We start from the raw sequence: 15,195 nt of genomic DNA, 5'->3' as shown, positions 1-15,195 counted from the left end.
ATTTTAATGAAAAGAAGAAAAATCAATCAAATCTTGCGTTGTGTAACGTTTTGACGTTTTTATTCTTTTTAGGTAAAATAATTTTGCTTTGAATCCATATATTTTGTTTAGCTTAGTACGCTTGAATAAGATAGTAGTATTTGAATATGATTGAATTGAATTTGAGATGACGAAACGGTTTGAGAGAAACGGTTTTGACGTTTTTCTCTTTTTAAGCAAAATTATGTATATAATTTGTTTAATTAAGTTTTCAATTAATAATTGCTTTTGTAGAAATTGACGAGAAATAATACGATTGCATTTGAATTCATAACATAACCTGACTTTGCTTGTGACTGTTTGTTTTGTAAATATAAATAATTTGTCGGTATAAGGTTTGTGTCTCGGCTATAGCAATGCCATAAAAAGACGTAGTGAGTGCAGCAATGGCTCCTGAATATATGTATCTCAGTTACACCATCTTGACGAATCTAGACCGGCGCCAAATTCTTAATTCGCCATTCGAATTTGTCGTTGGCGCAATTTCTAGAGATAATATGTTAATTGTTTAGATAGGTTTCTTGTTGGAAAAATGACTTGAGCTCGTTCATTTCGCTCGCATATCGGCTGGAAAGTAGTAGTCATCGCGTTATAGAGTTAAAGTTTTTGGATTAATTTGAATATTTCGATTGTGAAAGTTGACTAACGTTTATAAGGTAATTTAAGAAAAGTGGAATGTTTTAAGTGAAGTGTTCAAAACGGCTAATTGGTAATTTTCATTTATAGTAAAGTAACGTAGTCTTCGTCTTCGCGATCGCTACTAAAGTTTTTAGTGATTTTTAAGTACAAAAAGGTAAATATTCGAAATAATTGATTAAATTAACGAAAGTGAGACTAATGTCATTCGCGTTGGACATTCCAGCGCTGTGGCGCTTTTTGGTACGGGCTGGAGTAACGTTGAGCGTCGACCGGAGTCGACGGCCCAAAGCACCGTGGCGTTTCGGCCACCTTTTCCGTCAAAGGACATTTTCTTCGAGTCCGTGCAACCGCCAAGGCCCGCCCCTAGGGGTAGCAAAACGGAGTGTGAGTGAGGTCGCTTAGCCAAGCGAAGCGAAATTACCGGTGGTCGCCAATCAACCACCCGGAATAGTCCACCAAGCTACAACCCGTGTGGACCGCCCGAAAGAACGAAGCGAACCGGAACTTCCTCATAGTAACCAACTTCGCCCCGCTCGGCCTAGTAGGAATGTAAGTACGCGAAGCCTGGTCGTTGGGCAAGCGGGTTTCTGTTTGGAAGGAAAGGTTCGATCCGGACGTTCAAGGGCCGCAAATCGGAAGTCTTCCGTCCAGCCGCCACTCACCCCGCACCTATAGTTTCGGCCATACCCGCGCGGACTCGCTACGCAGCCCGCCATCCTGCAGCAAAGGCGGAATCACTTCGGCGCCATTACCCCGAAAGTTTCCACCGCCATCGCCGAGGTTCGTGCTGTCTACGAGCATCGCATCGAGTCAACGTCCAAAATCCTGCGCAGGTATGTGGAAGTTTTATTTGTTCATGGCCATGACTAGCTTCCGTTAGAGTTTCCCGTTAACCACATTTTTCGTCCAACCCGAATGGTAGTTGATCAATAAAGAAATTGTTAGAGTTGAAGTACCGAAACTTTGTTACGTTCCGTTTTTAGCACTTCAGAAAGAGTTTCGCTTTTCTTAAGGTTTGTCGTTTTCGTTCAGTTCAGGCTAACTGAGAATCGGACTTCCACTCTTCAAAATCGATATTGCGTCTAGGATTGAACGAGCTGAGGTTGTTGGGGTCATTAAGGAAAAGGTGGGGATAGAGTTCGGAGTTGATCTAGATTCGAAAGGATTTTGAGTAATTTTGGAGTCAAACGACCGTTCGAAAGCCCTGAGGAACTTGTCTCAGCAAAGTCGGGCAAACAACAGACTGGTGGTCTCTCAGACGAGAGTGGCGCTAAAGCCACCAGGTTTACCAAACCCTCGTGCGAGTTTGAGAACGGTTACATTGGCGCCCAACGTCAAATTACGGAATCTCAAATTCAATTGATTCGATTTTGAGTAAATTTCAGTAAAGTTAAATTTCCTTAAGATTTTTTTTCTATTACAGTAGATTGAAATCGACAATTTTATAGCTTGCTTACAGTTGAATTGCTTTTAGTTTAATTTTAGAGTGTTTTTGAATTGAAGTGAATTGAATACTTTTATAGCTTGAATTGATTTGAATTTGAATTTTTTTTTTAGGTTAAGTTTCTATAGCGTGTTTTCTTTTTCTACTGAATTCCTTTTTTTAGAAGTTACCTCTGGGTTTGAATTTGATTTTAGGTTTAAGGCATTTTGAAATAGTTTTTTTTTTAAGGAATTTTGATTTGTTTTGATTTTTTATCTCTGAATTTTATTTGAATTAGTACTGATATTTATTGTTTTTGACCATTGGATTCGATACTTGTTGCAAAATGAGTGGACCTTACGTTTTGCCAGTTGCAGACCACTTGTTAGAAGAAGAGGTCGATTTTGATCTAAAGTTGCGTGGACAAGACGTGGACCGCAGGGAGACGTTAGAAGATAAGAGACGTTTTTTGCGACGGTTACTTTTAGAGGAGAAGAAAGCTAAGTCGGTTCTGATCGGAAAACATAATTTTGATGATGAAGTTTTGAGAATCGACAAGACTATCAAAGTTTTAGAGTCGAATTTGAGCAAAAAGTTCGACCTCGCGCATATTTCTCGATTGCGTCACTATTTTATTCGGGCACAAACCGCGATAACCAACGATGATTCGGAAAGACACACTCAAGCGAAGCTCTGTGAACAGATCGCGGAAATTCTGAAGAGTTTCAATCAGAAAGTGTATGCAGAGTTGAACGATGGCGAAATTGAAACCGATAGGGAAAGTAGGAAGACTGATGGTAGTGAGGTGAAGGATAGAAATGAAGATTCAGATGCGACGGGGAAAGAAAAGGAACAGAATAAGGAAAAGAATCAACAGCAAATCAGAAAGGAGAAGGATAGGAACAAAAAGGAAGAAAAAACTGTTTCACACGAAGATGAGATAGAAAAGCAGAAGGAATTAGAAGAGGAATGGAAAGAGTTCCAACTGTGGAAACAGGATAGACTTTATGAGGAGGCAAGACGAAAGCATTTCGAAAGGAAAGAGAAGGTTGAGATGAGGCCGCCGAAGAGTAATAAGAGCCAACATTCTCAGCGACATTCGAGAGAGGAAGAAAGCCAGGGCGAATCAGATGATGATAGAGGGCCGCCGAAGAGCCATAAGAGCCTAAAATCATCCAGGGATCGTAGTTTAGACATGAAGGATAGTCGGTTTAGAGGTGACAGACGGCCGCCGGAGAGCAGTAAGAGCCGGAAGTCCCACAGAGATTGGCAAGACGAAAGCGATTATAATGAAGAAAGGAGGAAAGATAGGAGAGCTAGTCGGCCGCCGGAGTGCAATAAGCGCCGCTCAGCACAAAGAAACAGGAGTTTAGATAGGAAAGGTAGTAGGAATAGACACAGCTCGGAAAGTAGTGTAGAGAGATTCAAAAGTAGGAAATCAGGAAGGTCGAGACAAAAAAGTTACAGTAGCTCAGATAGCGAATATGATTCTGAAAAAGACCATAGACACAACAGAAACAGTTCCGGAAGAAGACACAGGAGATACTCGTCGTCAAGTCCTGAGTATAGCAGGAGGCATTATGGAAAATCACGGGTCGAGAGTTGGGACTTGAATTTTTCTGGAGATAGTAGGAGTATCCAGGTGGAGGATTTTTTGACCAGGATTCAGAAGTTAGCAAGACATGAGGGAGTTCCAAAAGGTGAATTGTTGATGAACATTCATAAACGTCTCAAAGGCGAAGCCTATGACTGGTGGTTCACCAGAGAAAGCCACTTGTCGACTTGGAAGAAGTTTGAGAGCGAAATCAGATTCAGATATGGCAATCCCAACCGGGACAGAGGAATTCGTTCGCAGATTAGGGAGTTGAAGCAGAAGAAAGGCGAAACCTTCATCGCATTTGTGACAGAGGTTGAAAAGCTAAACCAATGTTTACAGCGGCCATTCTCTTCAAGAACTCTTTTTGAGCTTATTTGGGAGAATATGCGACCCCATTATCGGTCCAGACTTTCGGTATTGGACATTGAAAACCTGGAAGACTTAATCGAGGTCAACCACAAGATCGACGCTAACGATCCAGGTTTCTACAGGCCTCAGGAGGGACGGAAAGAGGTTCATCATTTGGACTTAGGAGAGTCCGACAGTGACAATTCAACAGAGGAATCAACACTGCATTCATTAAAGGTGAATCAATCGGGATCAAAGAGAGCAGCGCCATCTAACATTCAGCCCCAACAGACCAATGCTGGTCCAGGACCATTATGTTGGAATTGCCGGAAAACAGGGCATATTTGGAAGGAATGTCGGGAGCAAAAACGAATATTTTGCTACATTTGTGGCAACCTAGAAAGAACAGTTAGGAATTGTGAACACAACCATGCTCCATTGTTTCGTAGGAATGCACAGAACTTGACTCGTCCAACAAACTAGATGCGAGGTGCTTGCCAGGGAATTCAGCCACCTCGCCATTAGAAGAAATTCCCAAACAACCGAATACGATTTTGGAAATTAGGGTGAACCCTAGTGCATGTCCGCATGTCAAAGTCAACATTTTGGGTACTGAAATGATCGCTTTACTCGATTCTGGTGCGGGTGCTAGTGTAATGAGCACACTGGACATTGTTAAAGCTCATGGTTTGAAGATTTTGAAATCTAAAATAAAGGTATGCACTGCCGACGATACACAGCACTTGTGTTTGGGTTATGTTAATGTTCCGTACACTTTAGGGACGGAAACAAAAGTCGTTCCTACCTTAATCGTTCCAGAGATAAGGAAACCGTTGATTTTAGGGATGGATTTTTGGAGAGCGTTTAAGATTCGTCCGATGATCACATCTCAGAACGGGATCCAAGATTTGGAGTTGACCTGGACATCAAATTTGACTGAGAACTCGATAAACCACTTGAGAGTCGAGCCAGACATGTCGCCTACTGACGAGGAAATTATTTCGCTTCAAGTTCATCTGCCAAATCCACTTGAACCAGAGGAAATCTTCAAAGCGAAACCAGAAGAGGATTCATCATTGGACGTTCCGACTTTGGACTTACCAGAGGATCCTGAAAAAGCCATCGAGACAGTTGAAACCGAACACGTACTGACGACGAAAGAACGGCGGAAACTTCAGGAAGCTTTGAAACATTTTAGCTGTACCAGTTCCGGAAACCTAGGAAAAACTACGCTCATTGAACATGAGATTGAACTGGTTACGGAAGGGAAGATGAGAGACCTGCCCATGTACCGCTACTCACCGAAGATTTGGGAGAAAATTGAGGAAGAGCTAGAGAGATGGAAGAGCTTGAAGGTGATTGAGGAATGCAACTCGGAATTCGCTAGCCCGCTCGTGCCAGTGAAAAAATCAAATGGCAAAATTCGAGTTTGTCTCGACTCGAGGAGGATAAATTCGGTGACGAGGAAGGACGCATATCCTATGCGGAATATGGCAGAAATCTTCCATAGGTTACAGAAGGCGAAGTATTTTAGCATCGTGGATTTAAAAGATGCGTATTTTCAGATACCGTTGAAGGAATCTTCAAGAAACTACACCGCGTTCAGAACCCCAAAGGGTTTGTTTAGATTCAAGGTGGTTCCATTTGGATTAAAAAATGCCCCTTTTACAATGAATCGACTAATGAACTTGGCAATCGGCTTTGACTTAGAACCCTTTGTGTTTGTATATCTTGACGATATAATTATAGCTACGGAAACGCTCGACGAACATTTTCGCCTGCTAAAAGAAGTTGCTCTTCGTTTAAAAAGAGCAGGTTTGACCATTTCGGTTGAGAAAAGCCGATTTTGTAGAAAGCAAGTTAAGTATCTTGGGTACTTATTAACAGAACAGGGTCTGTCAATAGACAGCTCAAAACTGGAACCGATTCTTAATTATCCCAGACCCAAAACGATCAGAGATGTAAGAAGGCTGATGGGATTAATGGGATTTTATCAAAAATTCATCCCAAGGTACAGCCACTTAACTGCGCCGATAACGGATTTGCTTAAAAAGGCAAAGAAATTTAAGTGGTCGGATGACGCCGAAAAGGCGTTAGAGGAGCTCAAATCCGTCTTGACATCAGCTCCAGTTTTGGCTAATCCCGATTATACTCGCCCATTCATAATCGAGACTGATGCTTCCCAACTGGCTGTCGGAGCAGCATTGTTACAGGAGTTCGAGGATGGGAAGCGCATCATTGGCTATTACAGCAAGAAACTATCGAGTACTCAGAGGAAATATGCAGCAACCGAGAAGGAATGTTTGGCTGTTCTGATGGCGATTGAAAATTTCAGACATTATGTCGAAGGAACTACTTTCACTGTAGTCACGGATTGCAAAAGCATAACATGGTTATTTTCGATTACGGCAGCCAACGCTAATTCGAGATTACTGCGCTGGGCTCTCAAATTGCAGTCATACGATTTTGTTCTGCAGTACCGAAAAGGGAAGGACAATGTTTTAGCGGATTGTCTGTCACGCATTGAAACCATCCAAGTCTTAGACCAGGACTACACCGATTTAATTGATAAGATAACTAAAGATCCTCACGACTACAAAACCTTTAGAGTTACTGGAGATAGAGTATATAAATATGTGGAAGAAGCAGGTAAAATTAAGGACAAACGCTACGAGTGGAAATATTATCCTCCAAAACAAGAACGCTTGCCATTGATCGAGTCAAACCATAACATCGCTCATCTGGGTTACGAAAAGACTCTTAATGCGTTGAAAGAAAAGTATTTTTGGCCAAAAATGGCCGCGGAAATCAAGGATTATTGTAAAAGCTGTTTAGCGTGCAAAACGTCGAAAGGAATCAACGTAAACCCGACTCCGACAATGGGATCCCAGAAGAGGAATTGCGATTACCCCTGGCAATTCATAACCCTTGACTATGTTGGCCCATTTCCCGCTTCAGGAAAGAGCCGATGTACTTGTTTACTAGTGGTAACGGATGTTTTCTCTAAGTTCATCATGGTCCAGCCATTTAGGCAGGCCACGGCATCATCTTTGGTACAATTTCTGGAGCAGGCCATCTTTTTACTGTTCGGGGTACCGGAAATTGTTTTGACAGATAATGGTAGTCAATTTACCTCGAAGGAGTTTGCCTCTCTGTTGAAGCAGTACGGGGTGAAGCATTGGCTCACGCCCTCATACCACCCACAAGTCAATAACACTGAGAGGGTGAATAAAGTCGTTACAACAGCGATAAGAGCCACACTGAAGGGCAACCACAAACAGTGGACTGAAAACTTACAGCAAATAGCGTGTGCGATTCGAAATTCAGTCCACGATTCCACGAAGTATTCACCATACTTTCTTACTTTCGGTAGAAATATGATATCTAATGGAATCGAGTATGAGAACCTCAGGAATTCAAATAGGACAAGTAATCCCATTCTCAATGACGAAGAACGAGAAGAATTGTATAAGACAGTTAGGAAGAATCTTGTTGAAGCATATGAAAAACAAGCTAAATATTACAATTTACGTTCAAACAGACGCGCACCCACTTATCAGGTAGGAGAGAAGGTGCTAAAGAAAAATACAGTGTTGTCCAACAAATCCAAAGATTTTTGTGCAAAACTGGACGCAAAATATGTTGTAGCATATGTTAAAAAGGTTTTAGGTGATAGTTATGAGCTAGTAGACGAAAAGGATAATAATTTAGGCATATTTCATGCCAACTTTTTGAAGAAATTCTAAGGTTTTGATGAACAAGCTATGACATTCTCCTATTAAGGAAAATGTACGAAAATCATCACTAGGATGAAGCAAAAATGCATCGCATAAGTTTTGGAGTTAGCGAAAAGAACTATTGAAGCCTAATTTTAGTAATTCTACTTAAATCTATGTTAGTTTAAACCTATGTTAGTGACCAGATAATAAAATTGACTCACCCGTTGATTCCGTGCGTGCCCGTCGTCGTGGTCCTACTCCCACACCGTCCGTGGAGTTTCGGAGTGGTTAAAATATTCTGGCGCATTGGTGCCCAGTGATTTCCAGGTGCTGGGTCCACGCCCACACCGTCCGTGGAGTCTCGGAGCCGTCCTTCAGAGATTCCTGGGCATTTCGGGTACATTCATGGAATTCGGTTGTCGAACGTGTCAAAAATCGGGACTCGCCAGGAACATCCACCAAACTGTCGTGAACTCGATCTGCCGCCGTACATCGAAATCGGGTCATAATTATGCTGAGATATCGTAGGCTGTTTACAACACAGAAGTCGTCCCGGCGGAGCAATCGTGTAACGCTAAAACAGCAAATTTCGTCGCGTAAAGGTGTCTGAGTTCGCTATTCCATTATGAAAAAGTTCGAATCGCCTCGTTGAGTTCAACTATCTCCGTTAGCGATGGTTAAAAACATATTTTGTGCTGGATTCTTGCGTCCAATCCAGCTTTCTTTCCGTTTTTTTTGTCAGCTTATTTTCCCGACGGATGCCGGTCGATGAGGAATCCCACGACGATTTTCCTGTAACGAGACGAAATTTGATTAATAATTTAATAATTAGTTTATAAATACCTGATACTCCCCCGGTTTATCGCTGATTAGAGTTGATTTTTGGTCCCACGTTGTCGTCCAGCAGCTTGTCCAACACTTTTTTTTTTGCAGGAAACGAACTCTTGTTCGTTTTCCTGTTGTTGTTGATTCTCGCGATCGTGCAAACTGACAGTGCGATGTTTTCAGTCGCATACGTCACCGTTGGTGACAGTGCGATGTTTTCTGCAGGGTTGTCAGTGAGCGCGGGGTACGCAACAAGTTGCATGCAAGTTCGGATGCTGTCAGTTTGATGTTGTACATGAATAGGATTGCGCGCTATTTTTTTTATGAATTCTAGGCTAGTCAAAAATGTTTTTTTGATGATAGAATTCGGTTTAATGCTTTAGTTTATGGGTTATCAGGTTGCGGAGTCAGACAAATAGTTCTGATTAGATCTGGTAGTCCGGTTTTGCGTAGTGTTGATTGTGGATGTGTCAAATATTTTTTTGATGATGCAGTCAACCAGTTCCGTTATGTTATCGGTCAGCGTTATCGATGGACAAGTTCCATTGAGCAGATTGGTTGTTTTGGTTTGTTTAGGTGAGGAATTACGCGTGCGCTCTGTTCAAGTAATAGCGAACTGATAGATTTCTTTTTGTAAATTCAGCTGCAGGAGGTAATTTCTATTAAGGTTTTCGAAATTCAGAAAGTTATGAAAATTTGATCAGTGAGACTGATCAAATTTTCATAAAACCGGGTGGTGTGATGTAACGTTTTGACGTTTTTATTCTTTTTAAGTAAAATAATTTTGCTTTGAATCCATATATTTTGTTTAGCTTAGTACGCTTGAATAAGATAGTAGTATTTGAATATGATTGAATTGAATTTGAGATGACGAAACGGTTTGAGAGAAACGGTTTTGACGTTTTTCTCTTTTTAAGCAAAATTATGTATATAATTTGTTTAATTAAGTTTTCAATTAATAATTGCTTTTGTAGAAATTGACGAGAAATAATACGATTGCATTTGAATTCATAACATAACCTGACTTTGCTTGTGACTGTTTGTTTTGTAAATATAAATAATTTGTCGGTATAAGGTTTGTGTCTCGGCTATAGCAATGCCATAAAAAGACGTAGTGAGTGCAGCAATGGCTCCTGAATATATGTATCTCAGTTACACCATCTTGACGAATCTAGACCGGCGCCAAATTCTTAATTCGCCATTCGAATTTGTCGTTGGCGCAATTTCTAGAGATAATATGTTAATTGTTTAGATAGGTTTCTTGTTGGAAAAATGACTTGAGCTCGTTCATTTCGCTCGCATATCGGCTGGAAAGTAGTAGTCATCGCGTTATAGAGTTAAAGTTTTTGGATTAATTTGAATATTTCGATTGTGAAAGTTGACTAACGTTTATAAGGTAATTTAAGAAAAGTGGAATGTTTTAAGTGAAGTGTTCAAAACGGCTAATTGGTAATTTTCATTTATAGTAAAGTAACGTAGTCTTCGTCTTCGCGATCGCTACTAAAGTTTTTAGTGATTTTTAAGTACAAAAAGGTAAATATTCGAAATAATTGATTAAATTAACGAAAGTGAGACTAATGTCATTCGCGTTGGACATTCCAGCGCTGTGGCGCTTTTTGGTACGGGCTGGAGTAACGTTGAGCGTCGACCGGAGTCGACGGCCCAAAGCACCGTGGCGTTTCGGCCACCTTTTCCGTCAAAGGACATTTTCTTCGAGTCCGTGCAACCGCCAAGGCCCGCCCCTAGGGGTAGCAAAACGGAGTGTGAGTGAGGTCGCTTAGCCAAGCGAAGCGAAATTACCGGTGGTCGCCAATCAACCACCCGGAATAGTCCACCAAGCTACAACCCGTGTGGACCGCCCGAAAGAACGAAGCGAACCGGAACTTCCTCATAGTAACCAACTTCGCCCCGCTCGGCCTAGTAGGAATGTAAGTACGCGAAGCCTGGTCGTTGGGCAAGCGGGTTTCTGTTTGGAAGGAAAGGTTCGATCCGGACGTTCAAGGGCCGCAAATCGGAAGTCTTCCGTCCAGCCGCCACTCACCCCGCACCTATAGTTTCGGCCATACCCGCGCGGACTCGCTACGCAGCCCGCCATCCTGCAGCAAAGGCGGAATCACTTCGGCGCCATTACCCCGAAAGTTTCCACCGCCATCGCCGAGGTTCGTGCTGTCTACGAGCATCGCATCGAGTCAACGTCCAAAATCCTGCGCAGGTATGTGGAAGTTTTATTTGTTCATGGCCATGACTAGCTTCCGTTAGAGTTTCCCGTTAACCACATTTTTCGTCCAACCCGAATGGTAGTTGATCAATAAAGAAATTGTTAGAGTTGAAGTACCGAAACTTTGTTACGTTCCGTTTTTAGCACTTCAGAAAGAGTTTCGCTTTTCTTAAGGTTTGTCGTTTTCGTTCAGTTCAGGCTAACTGAGAATCGGACTTCCACTCTTCAAAATCGATATTGCGTCTAGGATTGAACGAGCTGAGGTTGTTGGGGTCATTAAGGAAAAGGTGGGGATAGAGTTCGGAGTTGATCTAGATTCGAAAGGATTTTGAGTAATTTTGGAGTCAAACGACCGTTCGAAAGCCCTGAGGAACTTGTCTCAGCAAAGTCGGGCAAACAACAGACTGGTGGTCTCTCAGACGAGAGTGGCGCTAAAGCCACCAGGTTTACCAAACCCTCGTGCGAGTTTGAGAACGGTTACAGTTGTTGTCCATCGATTTACTGCGACGACGACGACGACAACGACGATGGCGGCGGATCCGGTCGGTTGACGTCTGCTGTTCACTGATGCGAAGTTTGGAAAATAGATTTCCGTCAATTGAATAAAGGGGCGGGCGTCGTCGGTCGTCACACACAATCGATCGGCAGCGGTACCACCCAGTCAGCGGACAAGTCATACGGATTAGCCGAAATAATTTCCATTTCTAGTTCCTCTGGGTGGAACAAGTGCTAGGGTGCGGGCAGCGAGGAGGTTTAAAATTGGTGGGAGAAAATTGTGCGCAGCAATGATTCGTAACCGTGGAGTAGAAGGTCAGCCGTTTGTGTTTGTGAACGTTGTTGGGTGTGCATATTTCACGTTCATGAATTTGGCAAAATTTTTGGAGACAAGCCGGAAAAGATTAATTTTATGGTTCAGTGCCTCATTGAATTAGTTTCGATCGCACGGAAACTCATTTGCTATATGTATGTATGGTTTAGCACAGATACTTTCGGAGGGATTTTAAGCATAATTTTTACGCAATTATTCCTGCGCACAGTTTTGAATGATTTTTTCCTTAAAAGATAACAAGTTTAAAAATCATACTTCTTTTTCCATTACATTGATTATGCTCAAAGTGTAGAATCATCCTAAGATCCCCAACCTGCACATTCGGAACACACCGATCACGAGACTCTGTTTAAGGCAAAACTGGAAGCATTTTCTCATTTTTTCGGTTTTTGATTTTTTATTAAATAACGAAGCAATATTTTTAAAATCGGTTTTCGTGCACATGGCTCAAGGTATCTACTGAATTTTTTTGAGGTGGAAAATGTTTTCCATTTTTGCCAAAAACTTTTTTTTTGTGAAATTTTGTTCAAAAATGGTTTCTGCAAAAACGAAAAACATTTTCCACTACAAAAGTGAGGAAATGCTTCCAGTTTCGCCTTAACGGCCCACACGATGAAAGCTTATATTGCCGCAGCTCTGGTAGATAGGGTTTCGAACGACTTGGGCACCCGCGTCAATTCCCACCACTTCACAAATAATAAATCAAAATACATCACTTGCCGCATATTTTCCAAGCGCACTTCCGTGGATAATCATCTCCCGCAACATTTCAGCTACGGGATCCACAGTCAATGAGCTACAATTTCACTCTGAAGCCGCACAAATGTTCAAAACAAATATTACAAGCAGACGAGTGCACTTCGGCAGCACAAAGATGGGTGCCGAAGTTGTTTCCCATTTGATTTTGTTAGAAGTTCGGCACTGGTGCCGAGAATTGGTACTGGACTAGGCGCAGAAAACTCTTTCAAAATCAACTTTCCGGCAGAAAATCTTCACAATAATCACTGTTAACAACAAGTTTACGCAATAAGGTTGAGTAAACAGGTATAATATGCCCCCCTAAGCAGAAATGGAAATATATCTGAAACTGGCGCCTTATTCCACTATTGTTCACTGCAAATCGTTGCTACTAGTGAAGTTGCGTTAGTGAAGTGTTGCATGTGAACTTTGCTTTTGGAGAGATGGCTATGGAAGCTTTGAAACGTTTTTCAAAAACGTTCCAAAATTTGCCATTTCAAAACAAACGGGGCAATACGCCCCATCAAAAGAAAAACGTTCAGCCCCGTGATAAAACTGTCCCACGGGATAGTTCCACCACATGCTTATCCTAGAAGGGTTTTTCAATAAATGTTTAACTGCATAAAAGTTGCAAAGTAACACAAGCGAACAGAGCTTCGTTTACAATGAAGTCAGCTCACAAGAGGTAAAATATTACGCCAAAATCCTCGATTTCAGACTTTTTGATATTTTTATTGCTTTTCTGTACCAATCCACTAACGGACCAGCTTGATGGCAATAATTCTTCAATATTTGAGATTTCTAATCGATCACGCATGCGAAAAGCGCTTGAATCGCTAGAAAATAAAGAGGGGCGTCGAACAGACTATTTGCTCTAAAAGACAACTTTCGCAAGAAAAAGTCATCCGGCAGAATGATTTCATGCCATATCCCAGAATAAGGTTTTCTTGATTTGTCATGATAAAAGCAAAACCATAAACACAACAAGGGTTTCGGATCATTTGGCCAAATCGGCTGACACCACAATGTTGGCGCGATCACTTACCGCGCACTACATTCGCCACAATCGGCGATCTTCAAAAAGAGGCAGCCGTTGAACGAGAAGGTGCACTTTGAGGTAGGGTGGAAGATGACCAAGATTTTGGAACGCACTAAAGTTCTTTTACCGCCGCGACAATAAACGTGTGCACTACGCGAAAGTCGATTTCATACTAAATTTATAACATATTGGAAGAGTTGTGTTTGGTACAATTTGGATGTCTATGTGTGTGTGATATGCAAATTTTGTCTACGTGTATAGTTTTAACCATTGGAGATTCAGGCTCTAACGTATGATCTCCAACACACAAGGATGCAGAGATAGGAGTTGCAAGGCAGAGGCTATTGATCTCAAAGTGTTCTGAATTACGCAATGCCCAACCAAGGGATTTTCGAATAAGATTATAACTTTGCATGAGTTTTGGTTTGGCTTGTAGTCTTAAGGCAAAAGTGGAGGCTCTACCGTTGGAAGCAGCGTGCGCTACCAGGGAATTTAAATTTTCTTGGTGATGGTGAGGTGCTGGAAATGCGAAAAAGGGGAGTACTGTAATCACACCGATATTTGAACAAAAAAAAAAAAAAAACAAGTTGAACTAAATACGATTCCTGTCTAAAAATAAATAATTAAACAAATGAATTAATAAAAAAATGAAAAAAGAAATAAATAAATAAATGAATGAATGAAAAAATAAATAAATAAATAAATGAATTAATAAATTAATTATTCATGTAACAACTCCTATAGTATTCAAAAGAAACTGTACACCCCTCTTCAACGCCACTGAAGCCTACTATCGAACCGCTTCCGCTCGGTGGTGAAACGAAGGCGAACACGGGATCAGAGGTGAAATCGGTCCCGCCAACCTTGGGAAGCATCACAATCGAAGATTCGGAGGATTCTGTCGCCGAGGCAGCCGGATTGGATTCAAAGGAGTCTGAGCCGAATCAAAATCCGTCCAATTTGCCTCTTGTCAATCTCCAGCCCTACGAGGATCTACTGAAGATCGAAGAAGTTCCGCAGCTCGGGACAATACCGAAAGTTACTGCTACAAACGCTGGAGTGCTGAAACCGGAGAGCTTCGGAAGCAGAACATATTGCTTCAGCAACAGCAGACGGAAGCGGAACGCCGGGCCATCCAGGAACCGATGATTAAACACCGGACGGACATCGACACGCGGCGGAAGCGTGAGATGGAACTGGTGCGTCAAATATCCAGGTTGGAGGCGCAGCACGCTAGTGAGCTGCAACAAGTTTGTGAGTCGGAAGAAAGTTTGCGAGCCCAGATCAAGAGCAGCGAGTTAGAGAAAGCAGCCCTCGAAACGAAGATTAAATCCCTGGAAACACAACTCGTCGTCGAGAAGGAGCGGACACGCAAGTCGGAAGCAGATATGCGAAATCAACTCGAAAGAAGCGAACGAGAATGCGAAGCACTTCGATTACAGCTAGCCGAACTGGATAATGAAATTCACTACCTACGCGCGATGGAGCGGCAATTGCAAGGTCAGCTGGAAACGGCTCGTCGAGGCGAACAGGAAGCCCCTTGTCAGTGGAGAGAAGCTGAAAAAGAGTATTGGGAATTACACGATGAGGTAGAGCAGGTCATTAATCGTAACGGCGAACGTTCAACGGATAGCAGTTCTCCCCCGTTACCTCCGCCCCGGCGTCGTGGTTGGAATCAAACACGCTGGGCACAGGAAGATCCGACCATTGTGAGAAAACCCCTTCCTTTCGTCCACCCCCTCCGTTGATATCGGACAGTAACGTTCTGCCAGGTCAACGTC

General features: G+C 42.2%; 1 protein-coding gene across 1 annotated transcript; it reads left to right on the top strand.

Moving 5' to 3' along the window:
• Nucleotides 1-2,447: 2,447 nt before the first annotated feature.
• Nucleotides 2,448-15,162, top strand: LOC115261537 (calponin homology domain-containing protein DDB_G0272472-like). The gene is made up of 2 exons (XM_062848469.1): nucleotides 2,448-3,342; nucleotides 14,396-15,162. The coding sequence occupies exons 1-2, from the start codon at nucleotides 2,448-2,450 to the stop codon at nucleotides 15,160-15,162; spliced, it is 1,662 nt and encodes a 553-aa protein (XP_062704453.1).
• The last annotated feature ends 33 nt before the right edge of the window (nucleotides 15,163-15,195 follow it).

The sequence above is a fragment of the Aedes albopictus genome, chromosome 2, assembly GCF_035046485.1.
Source record: "Aedes albopictus strain Foshan chromosome 2, AalbF5, whole genome shotgun sequence".
NCBI lineage: Eukaryota > Metazoa > Arthropoda > Insecta > Diptera > Culicidae > Aedes > Aedes albopictus.
This window is presented reverse-complemented; position numbering and strand designations above follow the sequence as displayed.

Bases quoted from the DNA above. Each gene is read 5' to 3' on its own strand.
- LOC115261537 (XM_062848469.1), top strand. From the start codon at position 2,448: ATGAGTGGACCTTACGTTTTGCCAGTTGCAGACCACTTGTTAGAAGAA. The intron at 3,343-14,395 runs GTAAGAGCCGGA...GTCAATCTCCAG, and splicing joins CAGACGGCCGCCGGAGAGCA to CCCTACGAGGATCTACTGAA.